This window comes from Ustilago hordei (assembly GCF_900519145.1).
Source record: "Ustilago hordei strain Uho2 genome assembly, contig: UHO2_contig_16, whole genome shotgun sequence".
NCBI lineage: Eukaryota > Fungi > Basidiomycota > Ustilaginomycetes > Ustilaginales > Ustilaginaceae > Ustilago > Ustilago hordei.
In genome coordinates, this window is record NW_024545273.1 from 385,754 (window position 1) to 399,060 (window position 13,307).

The following is a 13,307-nucleotide window of genomic DNA, read 5'->3' on the forward strand; positions in this document are numbered from 1 at the left end:
TTTGGTCCCGATACTGGCGATCGGGTGAAGTCCGAGTATGATGTCACTGCTAGTTTGTAGACAGAAACAAATATACTCAATTGACTGAGAGAAGAACATGGCGAGAGCCTCGAGCACTCTGCTTGACATATATACAAAGTGCTGGTTCATCCCATACATGGGAGTATCACCCTCAATGTCAGAGTGCAACAACGGGTGGGACCCAATAGCGTCCATCCTTTCTCTCTGATCGGCTGTGTCTGATTCCCGATTAAATCAGATCTATTCTCTCTCCGATTAGCTTGGGTCCATCTGCTCCCCAATTGGATCTGCTGGATCGCCATCTTCAACACCTCTCGATCCAGAATGCTCTTTTGGTGTCTTCAAACCAAAAAGTTGTCGAAGATGCACGAGCATCGGTGCTGTAAGTGGTTTTGTCAAGATGTCAGCAAGGTTCTCGCTGCTTTGTATCAATGCAATTGTAAGATGGCCATCTGCCACTTCGTCCCATAGGAAGAAATGCACAATGTCAATGTGCTTCATTCTCTTGAAATGTTGTGGGTCATTTGTGATTGTGCACACACCTGAGGAGTCACTATACAGCTTTGGGATGGTTGGGTCAAGAACAAGGTCCCTGTTGTATGAGTGCAGTGTGGTAGTCACTTCTGTGATGTGGATCGCTGGCATCTTTGTTAGCAATTGATCCAGCTCACCCAGGAACATGGATGTCCACAGCATTTCCCTTGCCACAGCTGCCAATGCAACATATTCCACCTCCACTGAGCTATTTGCTATGGTTGGTTGGAGGCATGAAGACCAACTGCAAATGAGACCATTAACCACAAATATGTACCCTGATGTTGATCAGCAATTGTCTTGCAATCCTGCCCAGTTGGAGTCAGCCCATCCTGTTAGTGTTTGTCTATTGCTTGTTTCTTTTGCAATCAGACAAACATTGATGGTTCCTTTTAGGTACCTGAGTATCTGTTTGGCTGTGTGTAGATGCTTGTCTGATGGGTTGGCAACAAATCAAGCACATCGACTGACTGTGAACACTATGTCAGGACATGTTCCTTGTGTGACCCAAAGTAGTGAGCTGACTAGGGAGGCATAGTATCTTGTCTCTTCTGTGCTAGCTGTCCCACTTAGCTGTGGTCCCATTGTGTTGATTCCTTCTACAGCAGGCAATTGGACCATCTGTGTACCTTCCATACCAAATTTCTCTAGGGTGCCTTTGATATACCCACTTTGATCAATTGAGAGTGTGTGGGCTTCTCAATCATATTCAACATTCATTCCTATGATGTGGGAAATGTTCCCTTGGTCTGTGATGCTGAACATGCTGGACAGCTGTTGTCTGACTGATTCAATGCAGGGTTGTGTCACTTCAATGACAAGTAGATCATCCATGTATACAGTGAGTATCACCATTGTGTCTCTGATTCCTTGTACACAGACACATGGCTCTGTGTGACATTGCTTGAAGCTGAATGCTCTGAGTTGCTTGTACAATGCAGTGTGCCAAAGGTGACCTGCCTGCTTGAGTCCATAGAGGGCTTTCTTGAGGCAATAGCACTTGCCACTATTCTTGCATGACTCAAATGTTGGAGGGATTTGTAAGTGAACAACCTTGTCTATTTTCCCATTCAGGAATGTGGTACTCACATTGAGTTGAGCAATGTGGAGCTTGTATCTGTGGGCAAGAGTGAGCAGGATTTGTATGGTTTGGAGGTGGACAACTGGGCTGAAGGTTTGGTTGTAATCTAGACCAGGTCATTGTGCATAGCCTTGAGCCACAAGTCTCACCTTGTATTGTGTGGCATGTCATTGGGTGTTGAGCTTCAGTTTGTATACCCACCATACACCAATGAGTTTACTGTCAGCAGGAAGGTCAACTAGCTCGAAGACATCCATCTTTTGCATGCTGGCCATCTCCACTATCATTGCTTCCTTCCATTTGGTCCAGTTGTCTCAACTTTGCACTTCTGATAACAATGATGGTTCCAGGAGGATGCCATCAGTGCTATGAAGTTGCTGACTGCTGGCAGTTAGGGCTGTGCCATTCATTACTGTAGTTGCAAATGCCATTTGATCCAGGTAATGTCCAAGATATGTCATTGCTGGCTTGTCAGCACATCTTGTAGCGAAGGCCGTGAAGTTGAGCAGGGTTAGTGGGTCCAGTGAAGACAACATGCAGTTGTCGTATAGGCCAAGGCGGGGGAATTCGAGTGGAGAAATGGCATTAGAGATATCTAGGTCTGTGCTAGTGCCCCCTTCGGCTGACGTGTCGTTGAGCTGAGCATTGAGATCAGTGCAAATGCCATCCATATCAGTGGTGATCTCTCCAGCTGCTTGGATCTCCAACATGATGCAATCCCACTCAGGGCAGGGGTGGGGAGCATCACTGTCATCAGCTACAGGGCTGGCCTCTCTCTGTTGGGAAAAGGGAGGCAAGGAGAGGGGGAGATCATCCTCATTGCCAGAGTTGTGTGGAGGGTCACCATCTGGTAACCAGTGGTATGTCTGTAGGAGTTGGTTGTCACCAGTTAGGACAGGTGTGTGAGAGGGAGGAGCACTCTCGTCCAGATGCTCGAGCTCTGAGAAGTGGATGTCCTTGATGATGACAATGCGATCAAGGGCCAGGAGCCAGATGTCATGGGCCTGAATGCTCAAGAAGCAGGAGGGTCACTGGTTCATATGGAAGGAGCACAGGTATCAGAGATCTAGTCGATACCAGTAGAGAGCATGGTCATAGTGCAGTCTCCATGGAGACCATGGACCCCTATGGACTCACATGCAGAAGAGGACCAAGCTCAAGGAGCATGCAGACGGTTACCACTCAGGGGCTCGAGAGACAAGAGTCAAAGGAACTGTCACCAGTCAAAGGAGAAGGAGCAGTGTATAGGGAACTGGCAAGCAGGTCCTGAGGAGGAGGAGCAGTGTCGAAGGAGTCGACACAGAGGCACAGGGGTGCCAAGCAAGCAGGATAGCTCAAGGAGGACAGGAGTGGTGCTAGAGGGGCCCCTTGTACAGCACTCGATGAAGAAGGTACTCTCTGGAGAGAGAGAGAGCAGGAGCAGCGTCACTGGCGATGCTGTGAAGAGGTATATAACCATACCTTCTCATCATCAAAGGTTGAGTGGATCCTCATCCACTCTACATACACCATAACTAGTTATCACTTCAGCATAAGTATATATTAGTTCCAGTCAGCATAGCAGCAATCTATCAAGGTTGCTCCTCATTGTAGTGTGTGTGTTGTATCACCACTACCTGATGTCCGAAGGCAGCCCAAAGCAGGTCAGTGGTCCAGATATAGATAGGTTGTCCTGGAGCCATGTGGTTCTTGTGTTGCCATGCAGAATGACATAAGTGGTGCATCTGAAGTGACAGATATGTTGGAGACTTGGGACCTTGGCATGGAAGAGCTCATACAGTGTTTTGCCACCTTGTGTTACTCCAGCAAGACAATTGTGAATGTAAGCTGCTTGTGAGATTGCATATGGCCACCATCTCTTGGCAATGTTGGCATCAAACAACATGCAGCATGCGATCTTCTGCAGTCTTTGGATGGTGCACTCGGCAAAGGCATTGTTGGTGTGTTGTTGCATTGGGGATGTGGTGATCTTGATGCCAGAGGACAAGCAGAGGTCTCAGAAGGATGTCGTCCAGAGTTCACCTTGGTCAACCCAGATCTCATTGATGTCATGCCTTCTTGCTATGCTGGTAGGTTGCTGTTGAGTGGGTTGGTGAGTCTCGGAGACCCAGTGTGACACCTCAGTGGCTGCTTGGGCTTTATCGTGCAGTCCCCAGACCCAGATTATCCTGGAGAATGCATCATGGATGGTGAGGACATAAGAAAACCAGGTGTTCTTGTGTAGCAGTCCCATGATGTCCATGGAGATGAGGGCGAGCAGTTGCTCAACATGCTGAGGGTGTGGTGTGGTTCTTGCTGTCACCTTGCTGCATATGCACATGTTGCAGACTGCTTCACATTGTGTCACTGGTGTTGTGGGTATGTCATGGGTGGTGGTTTCCAAACATGTATGCAGGGTGGCATCATGTCCTGGGTGGCCAAGCCAATGGTGCCAGAGGTTGGCTTTGGCTTCATCTTTGCTTGAATGTGTCTGCCACTGTCATGTTCCTGTGAAGGCTAGTGACACTTTGGGTTTAGGCATTGTGTTGTCCCAAAGGATCATTCCAGCAGCCAGGTACCCATTGCTGCTTATCAGTACTCCTATGGTGCAGCCATGGCAATCTTGGACAGTGACCTACTTGTCTTCGAAGGTCACTTTTCCCTTTGCCTGCATGACCATTTTGGTGCCAATGAGGTTTGTCACCAATCCAGGGACTAAGAGACAGTTGTTGTAAGTCATCTGTTCCCATTGTTTTGTCATTGGGCTGAGACTGAGTAGGCTGATGGTACCTCCTATTTTCAGGACTGGAAGCTTCCCTCCATCAGCAGTGGTGATGGTGATGGAATCATTGGCATCACACCAGCCTTTTCCATACTGTTCCAAGTTGACCATGACACATGATGTGCCAGAGTTGAATACAAATGGTATCAGGCCAGGTGGTACATATGGGGGTGCTGGCTTGAGGTCAGTAATGAATGCAAGTTCTGGCACCCTATCCTATTCATCTCGAGGTTGATCAAGTGGCAATACAATACAAGTGTTTGCCCAGTTCTTCAGAGGTACCTTAACCCTGTCTTTCTTCCATTTCTCATATGCAATTTCATTGGGGCATTGGTTTGCTGGATGTCTGTCATCACCACATACCCAGCAGTTTATGAGTGTGGTGGCTCGTAAAGCACTCAGATCAACATTGGCAGTGGTATTTGAGATGTGGGCAGGGGCACTGTCAGCTGCTAACTTGTAGCACTTGCACAGGACATTGGTGACACTTGAGGTTGTATGCTCATCAATTAATGTTTCATAAAGTACAAAAATCAAGTTGAAGAGTGCATTCCTATCACCAGGGAGCACACACTTCAGGGTCTTGTATTGATGAGCCAGTGTCCAGGGCTCAGTCATGTAGGCATGTAGCTCAGAGATGTGTGCCTCCCACCTTGTGAGGAAGTCATATGCTTGACTTCCTACTTGGTCCCATGTGAGGTCATATGTTGCCTTGAGGAGTTTGTATTCCTTGGAGTCTGAGTGCATTGTGCACTGGTCAATGGCCCAGTCGAAAAGGTCAACTGCAATCTCAATGGGTTGATTGCCTCATTTAGAGAAGTATTCTGACTGTAGTCATGGGGAGAAGCTACCCATGATGATGGAGTGCAGCAAGGAGTCCACATCAGTGAATGTTGTTACCTTGTGGTCAAGTACATCACATGCAAATGGGACAATGGATAGCTTCTCATGTAATTGTCATTGCCATGCATGAACCAAAACTCTTTTAGGGTCAAGTAGATCTTTTTCATCCCACCTCAATTTGTTGCTAAGGTGGGTCAACACCTTGAGGTGGTGGTTCATTAGCTGTGTCAGCTCCAGTGTTGCAGTGGGTGTTGCTTCTCTACCATGGAGAGGTATGTCAGATGTTGCTTCTCAGCTGCACAGAGGTTTCTTGGACATCTCAGTGTGTTGTGCCTTGCTGCCTGGTGACATGGCATCATGAGTGTCATGTTGACTGATATCTGTTGCATGATAGTAGGGCTCATTGCCTGTACCAGTCATGGTACTGGGCTTGTTGCTCTTGATCTTGAGGTCTAAGATTTGTGAGGTGTTGCTCTCTTGGTTTGCAATGATGAAGTTGATGTGTGCTCTCATTTGCTTCCCAAGGTTGAAGTGATCATGAAATGGGCCTAGTTCATGAGTCACAAAGTAGAGGTGACTAGCACACTCAATTAGGATAGTGAGCAGTGTCACTACCTGCTTTCTGTTTGTCCCACTGGTGTAAGTGAAGATTTGTCTGTCCTTTGGCTCCTCCATTGTGCTGTACACATTATTTTTGATCATCCTGCAGAATTGGCTCTGAAGCTTAATTGGGAGGCAATGGATGATTTCCTTGGCATCCTGGACAAAGTCTTCATATGCTGAGTAGTTGTGGTTTGACATGTTGATAATATATCTTCTTAATGATAGCATATTGGCTATTTGGGCTCATAACCTGATAAAAACTGAAGACATTTTGGTCCCAATACTGGCAATTGGGTGGAGTCCAAGTATGATGTCACTGCTAGTTTGTAGACAGAAACAAATATACTCAATTGACTGAGAGAAGAACATGGCAAGAGCCTCAAGCACTCTGCTTGACATATATACAAAGTGCTGGTTCATCCCATACATGGGAGTATCACCCTCAATGTCAGAGTGCAACAACGGGTGGGACCCAATAGCATCCATCCTTTCTCTCTGATTGGCTGTGTCTGATTCCTGATTAAATCAGATCTATTCTCTCTCCGATTAGCTTGGGTCCATCTGCTCCCCAATTGGATCTTCTGGATCGCCATCTTCAACAATATATATCAAGCGGAGAGCCCAAAGCTGCTACCACATTCCTTTAGGTCAATATAGTATAATGTTTCTGCTCAATAGCTTGAATACTGTGCTCTAACTGATATCTGCTGAAGGTAACGATCCAGCACGACCCTGAAGATCGGGCAGAGCCGATCTAAGTGAGGAATCGGATACTGGGTCCCGCTCGTTGTCATACTTCATCATCAAGGATGATGCTCCCACATGTGGATGCACTGACACTTTGCATATATATCAAAGGGAGAGCTCGAGGCTCTCACCACTGATACAATGTGAAGATGTTTGGTCCCGATAACTGGCGATCGGAAGAGTCTGAGTATGATGTCACTGCTGCTAGAAGACAGAATTGTCAGATTGAGAATGGTTGCGTCAAGGCTCGCGCCTGTCTCCGAGCTGAAGCGCTTTGAGTCATGGCATTGTAGTCCACAGTAGTCTTCTCATGATGTTGAGACAATGCAGTAGTGTCTTCCTCATTGTGGCCAGTGGATCTGAATAGTGCCTGGAACATTTCCTCTCAAAGATCATGTGCAGCAGAACTTCAATGTCTTGACAGTGCATACTGTGACATTCCTTGTGTTGCAGTGGCAAGATTGAGTTTGTATTCCTGCTGATTTGAGCATCTTGTTCTCCTGAGATCTTGGGCATCTGTGACATCAAGTTGGAGGCCTTGTGCAACTTCATGCACCTCATCCTCAGAGAAAGAGGGCAACAGCAGGTCAGCAATATTGGCAGGACAGTCATATTGACTCATAAAGGTGTGTGCAACAATGCAGGCATGGATCATCTGTGCAGCAGTGATGCAGTCCTTGACACAGTAGATGTTACCACAATAGCCTGTAAGACACTGGAAGTGGTTCTTCAGGTATGCAATGGCATTTTCAACTTGTACTTGGACTTGAGAGAGCATGTAGTTGAAGTATCAAAGGTCTTGACTCTTGTTGGTGGCAATGTGAGAGAATGGTCCAACTGTGATGGCAGAATGGCCATATCTGCCATCAACCCAGATGAACTCACCTTTGTCAAGGTACAGGCAAGGCTTCTTGATGATGTTGCTTCCTGAGGCCCAAGCTTTCAAATCCTGAACACTGCCAGGCTGGCCAACAACCAATTTGACAATCTGGAGTGAGTGTGGCAGGATCACCAATGCTACATTCATGTTATGGAAGCCTTTGTAGCAGAAGTGCTCTTGACTGCACACTCCAGGCTTCCAGGCAAGAGGGACATGTGTGCCATCAACCACAAGCCAGCCTTTACCCCACTCTTCAACCCCAGTTGTATTGCACACCCAGGCAGCAGCATGCTTTCTCTCTTCCTCCAATGCAAACTGCATGACCTCATTATTCATCTCAAGGAGGCCAGCAACTGTGTGATTGGTGTATGCAACAATGCTCCCAACACTGCAGCCACATTGCAATGCAGCATCATGTTCACCACCTCCATTTCCAGAATGGCCTCTATACAGAGCCACCAAAAGGATCTCTTGCACTCTGTTGAGAGACATCCTATCTGAGTTGCTGTAGTTCCACTGGAAAGCTTGTGTTTGCTGGAGTCAAATGGCAAGATTCTCGAACACTTCAGGGGACATGCAAACAAGTCCACAATACATCCTATGATTGATTGATGCATACCTGTCAAGAAAGTTGATAAGCTTGTCAGAGCGGCCAAGAAGATTGTAACGTGAGATCAAGTGCTTACTAAGCATGGAGGTCCGCTCAAGTATTAGTCGGCTCCGAAACTCACTGCAATCGAAAGCTCTTCTTTTGAGCTTGCTCACTGTGTGTTTTGCTCAGTCTGACACTTATGAGAGATCACTCCTCCAAGCAGATGGAAGGTATGCTATTGGACGGTTGATTTATTGTCTATTGGACCCTGTCCCCAAACTTTGGGCAGGGACTGTACCGTTCGTTGTCAACACACGTAATAATAACCGCATCCTACCAATCAAGTCTGTGTCGCAAGTGACAAGCGACCACGCTATTTGCTCCAACACTCAGAAGGTAGGTCTCTCAAACCACTATGCTAGCCTCACACAGATCTGGCAGGAGTCAGGCGTTACTCTAGTTGACTGAGGAAACAGGTGAGTTGCAGATGTGAAAAATGTGCAAGCCTGCGATGCGTGTCGACAGAGAGTTCTAGAGCATCGTGATGGGATCTCTCTTTCAAAACGAGTCTAAAACAGGACCGCTGTGTGCGCGAGACTCGGAATGTGGCTGGACATCTTGGCTGAGCTCAACGCTGTATGTAGCTTAGCCCCTGCTTAGACATGGAAAACAGGCTCGAGGCTCTTGAGCCATTTCTGCTCCACCGTCCCATCTGGAAGTAGGCGGATGCCGATTTCGGCACGATTGTTTACGGACTTGAACTTGAGAAGACGATTCTCATTAAGAAGCTCTCGAGCCTTTTGGACCGTGATGCCGTCTTCTGCTGGAGACGATTTCCACACCTCTTCCCAGTCAGGAGGCATCTTGGTTGACCCACCAGCTTAATCTTTAGTGTCGCTAAGCTTGTGACCGTAGGCGACAATCGCTGCCGGTTCGCCAAAAGTCTTTAGAGCGGCCATGACATCGCGGGTATATTCGTGGACATCTGGACTCGCTTTGACAATCTCTGAGGCATCCAAGTAGTGTTTACGAATAGTCAGCGAGTCTTGACCTATATCGTGACGCCCAGACAAATGCACCGTCGGGAAGGCAGCGAAGGCTTCCTGGAGACTTTTAAGCCTGTAGCCTTCTGGACTGGAAAAGATGATGGGCATGCCTTTGTATGAAGGCCTGTCATTGTAAATTTGTTCTATTTGTTTTATTTGTTCCTCGTTGAAGGGTTTAAGAATGGAAGCCTTTTTGAATTGTCCACGTTCTAGATCTTCGTAATGGGCATATTGGGATGGATGATCGTCGAATTGTTCGAAGGGAAAAGTGGTGGCCTTAGTAGTACTTGTCAAGAAGACGATGAGGCCGAGCAAGGCGATCGTGATGCTGAGTGTACCAAGAGACCTCATGTCTGACGAACTTTGTACGTGTTACAGAAAGTTGCAAGGGACGGGTGGTTTGTGTAGAGGCACTCTCGTTATAAGGCTATCGGGCAGTTGTTTCGTGGGCAGAGTTGGTCAAATTTGTTGTCAGCAAAGCTTGAAGCTTGCCACGTACAACTTCATTCGTGTTCTGCTCGATCGACGTCGTTGATAAGCAACTCTTCCACTCAAGTTGACACAAGAGCCCACCGTTGCGCTCTTTCCAAGCTGCATGCATGCTTTGTGATCCTCTTATTCTTAGGCCTGTGAGTATATCGGCACGTATTAGGCCGGTTGTCGGGATGTCCATATTATGCCGAATACTTGGCACTATCCTACATGCCGAGTAGGAAAACATAGGGGTCTCATCACTACCGCTGCATCACCCCTTTCATTGCCCCGTCATGTTTCTGTATCGTCCACAGGGTAGACGCATAGTTGAAGATACGTCGGTATTTCTAAAGAAGGACATGTTAGATCTTAGTATTCCGCACCGTTAGGCCAGAATAATGCCAAGTGCCAACGGAGATGAGATAGACGCAAAGCTCGTGGGAGCATATGCAGTCTATCGAGGATTGACATCAAGGCATGTAGGAAGTATGTTGGCATGATAATGGTTATGAAGCATTGACAAGGCAACGGTTATGAGATGTGGCCTGGATACACGGTCTATGGACGCGAGTCGAGGAGCGAGCATAGTCAGCCGTGTGCCACTCGATCCAACAAAAAGAAGGGGAAGAAGGAACTGACCAAGACTTTGTGCAGACCAAAAGGGCCAAAGCAGGCTATCTTGGTCGTAGCAACACCACACCTAGGCTCGTAACTAAGCAGGGCAAAGGATGCATTATACAATCACAGGTAGGCCAGATGTTGGTAACTAGAATCTGATTTTCGACATTACAACGTTGCACGAGAGATCACAGGGTAAGAGGGAATAGTATCATGAGATGAGAGAGGCAATCAGATTGATCGATCTAGGAGCGGGACGTAAAAGAGAGAGAGAAGAGATTGCACTGCATTTAGTACTTAAGAAGCTGAGCCTCGAGTTCAACAGGGCTGACGAGCTTCTGGCCCTGGAAGACCTTAACAACGTGCTCGGCCTTGGCAGCAACATCGTCGCCAGTCATCTTGAACTTCTTAAAGAGCTCCTTGGCAGGGGCGGAAGCACCGAAGGTGTTGATACCGTGCTGGGCGTGCGAGTACTTGGACCAGCCGAGAGTCGAGTAAGCCTCGACCGAAAGGATGGGCTTGCCCGAGGGAAGGACCGAGAGACGGTAGTCGATGGGTTGAGCATCAAAGACCGAGAAGCATGGAATGGAAACAACACGGACCTTGATGCCCTTCTCGCCGAGCTTGGCAGCGGCCTCGTTACAGAGAGCAACCTCGGAACCGGAAGCGACGAGGGTGATGTCGGCGGACTCGTTCTCGACAACAACGTAACCACCCTTGCTAGCCTTCTCAATGGAAGAGCCCTCGAGCTGGGGCAAGTTCTGACGGGTGAGGGCAAGAACGGAGGGGGTCGACTTGCTCTCAATGGCAACAAGGTAAGCACCAGAGACCTCGTTACCGTCGGCAGGGCGCCAGAACATGAGGTTAGGGATGGCACGGAGAGCGATGGCAGTCTCGATAGGCTGGTGGGTGGGGCCGTCCTCACCAAGACCGATCGAGTCGTGGGTAGCGACCCAGATGACACGGTGGTGCGAGAGGGCGGAAAGACGGACTGCACCGATGGCGTACGAGACAAAGTTGAGGAAAGTACCGGCGGTGGGGATGTGCATGCCGTAGGCGGCGAGACCGTTCAAGATGGCACCCATAGCGTGCTCACGGACACCGTATCGGATGTACTTGCCCGAGTAGTCACCAAGCTGGGTGCTGGGATGCTGGAAGTCGACAGCGTTGCCCCATCGAGTCAAGTTGGAACCGGTCAGATCGGCGGAACCACCAAGGAGCTCGGGAACGACGTCAGCGACCTTGCCGAGAACGGTCTCAGAGAGCTTTCGCGAGGCGACAGCAGCATCGCTGGGCTTGTAGGTTGGGAGAGACTTTTCCCAGCCCTGGGGAAGCTTGCCGGCAATACGGCGGGCGATCTCGGCGTGCTCCTCGGGGTACTTGTCGCCGTAAGCCTTGAACATGTCGGTCCATTCCTTGTCGGCCTTGGCACCACGGTCAGCAATGTCCTTGTAGGCGGCGTAGACGTCCTCGGGAACGACAAAGTTCTGCTTGGGGTCCATGCCGAACTTGGTCTTGACAGCCTCGATGTCGTCGGCCTTGAGGGGGGCACCGTGGGTAGCGGCGAGACCCTGCTGCTTGGAGCCGAAACCGATGGTGGTCTTGACACGAATGATTGAGGGCTTGTCAGTGACTTTCCTGGCCTCAGAGATGGCCTTGTGGAGACCCTCGAGGTCCTTGTCGCCGTCAAGGACGTGGGAGACGTGCCAGCCGTAGGAGAGGAAACGCTGCTCAACGTCCTCGGTGAAGGAGCAAGCAGTGTCACCGTCGATGGAGATGTGGTTGTCATCGTAGAGGGCAATCAAGTTTCCAAGCTTAAGGTGACCAGCGAGGGAGGCGGCCTCGGAGGAGATACCCTCCTGCAAGCAGCCGTCACCAGTGAACATGTAAGTGTGGTTGGTGAAAAGGGGGAAGCCGTCCTTGTTGAAGGTGGCGGCAAGGTTAGCCTGGGCGATAGCGAGACCGACCGAGTTGGCGAAACCCTGACCAAGAGGACCAGTGGTGACTTCGATACCATCGGTGTGACCGGCCTCGGGGTGACCGGGGGTCTTGGAGTCGATCTGACGGAACTGCTTGAGCTGCTCCATGGGCATGTCCTTGTAGCCGAGGAGATGGTTGAGGATGTAGATAAGAGCACAAGCGTGGCCTGCAAACAAGTGACAACCGAGATGAAGAGAAGGTGCACAGTGTCAGTTGAGCTGCTCGGGATTCAGACTACCATCCTCATGCAGCTTCTCAGAGCAAGATACTTACCGTTGGAGAGAACAAATCGGTCACGGTTGATCCACTTGGAGTGAGCGGGGTTGACGTTGATGAATCTGTGCAATACAAGGCATTTAGCAAAAGGAGGCGAGATCTCAAGTTCAGTGGACTGTTGGTTTCAGCGCAGATCTCGAGCAGAGAGACTGGAAGAGAGCAGGAACTTACCGAGAGAAGAGGGTGTGAGCCATAGGGGCCATGCCCATGGGAGCACCAGGGTGACCCGAGTTGGACTTGGCGACCACATCGGCGGCCAAGACACCTATCCAATTGAAAATGAACCGAAGCGGGAGTAGGAGAGTATGTCAGTCGATTTAGCACACTATCGAGGAGCTTTGCTGCCAAGCTACTGCGCACCGACCGAAAGCAGGCAGAGCTGTTCAGGACCAAGAAGAAAAAGATAAACCTACGGATGGTGGCAATGGCCTTCTCGTCGCTAGCAGCCTTGGTGAAGGACATGTTGAATAATCTGTGTGAGGATGAAGGGGAAGGGGAAGGGGAAAGATGGGAAAGATGGGAAAGATGGGAAAGATGGGAAAAGGATGATGGTGAAGAAAGAAGAAGAGGAGAGCAGACGAGACACAAGCAAGAGTGTTGGCCAATCCAACCGCCACTTGTTTTGCGGCTATGGCTTGCGAACGGGCCACTTTTTCGAACCAGATCATTGGGGCAGGAAGGAATTCAACCAAATTCGCAGCGTCTCTTGACTGGTGCTCTGCCTGGGCTGGCGCTTTGCCTGGGCTGTACCGCACCGTCATACGTCTGACTCTGATTTCAAACTGGAATTCAAGGTGCAAGATTCGAAATTGTCCACATTTGTATTGCCAATAATGCTGTTTTGCTTACGT

The 13,307-nt window shown here is 49.1% G+C and overlaps 2 protein-coding genes across 2 annotated transcripts; both read right to left on the bottom strand.

Annotated features, from left to right (window-relative positions):
* Positions 1-8,943: 8,943 nt before the first annotated feature.
* Positions 8,944-9,459, bottom strand: UHO2_05997 (uncharacterized protein; the record flags this gene model as incomplete). The annotated part of the gene is made up of 1 exon (XM_041557711.1): positions 8,944-9,459. One exon carries the CDS (start codon positions 9,457-9,459, stop codon positions 8,944-8,946), a length of 516 nt encoding a protein of 171 aa, XP_041413645.1.
* Positions 9,460-10,490: 1,031 nt separating this feature from the next.
* UHO2_05998 (putative Transketolase) lies at positions 10,491-12,918 on the bottom strand (the record flags this gene model as incomplete). The annotated part of the gene is made up of 4 exons (XM_041557712.1): positions 10,491-12,346; positions 12,454-12,518; positions 12,628-12,721; positions 12,870-12,918. 4 exons carry the CDS (start codon positions 12,916-12,918, stop codon positions 10,491-10,493), a joined length of 2,064 nt encoding a protein of 687 aa, XP_041413646.1.
* Positions 12,919-13,307: the final 389 nt, after the last annotated feature.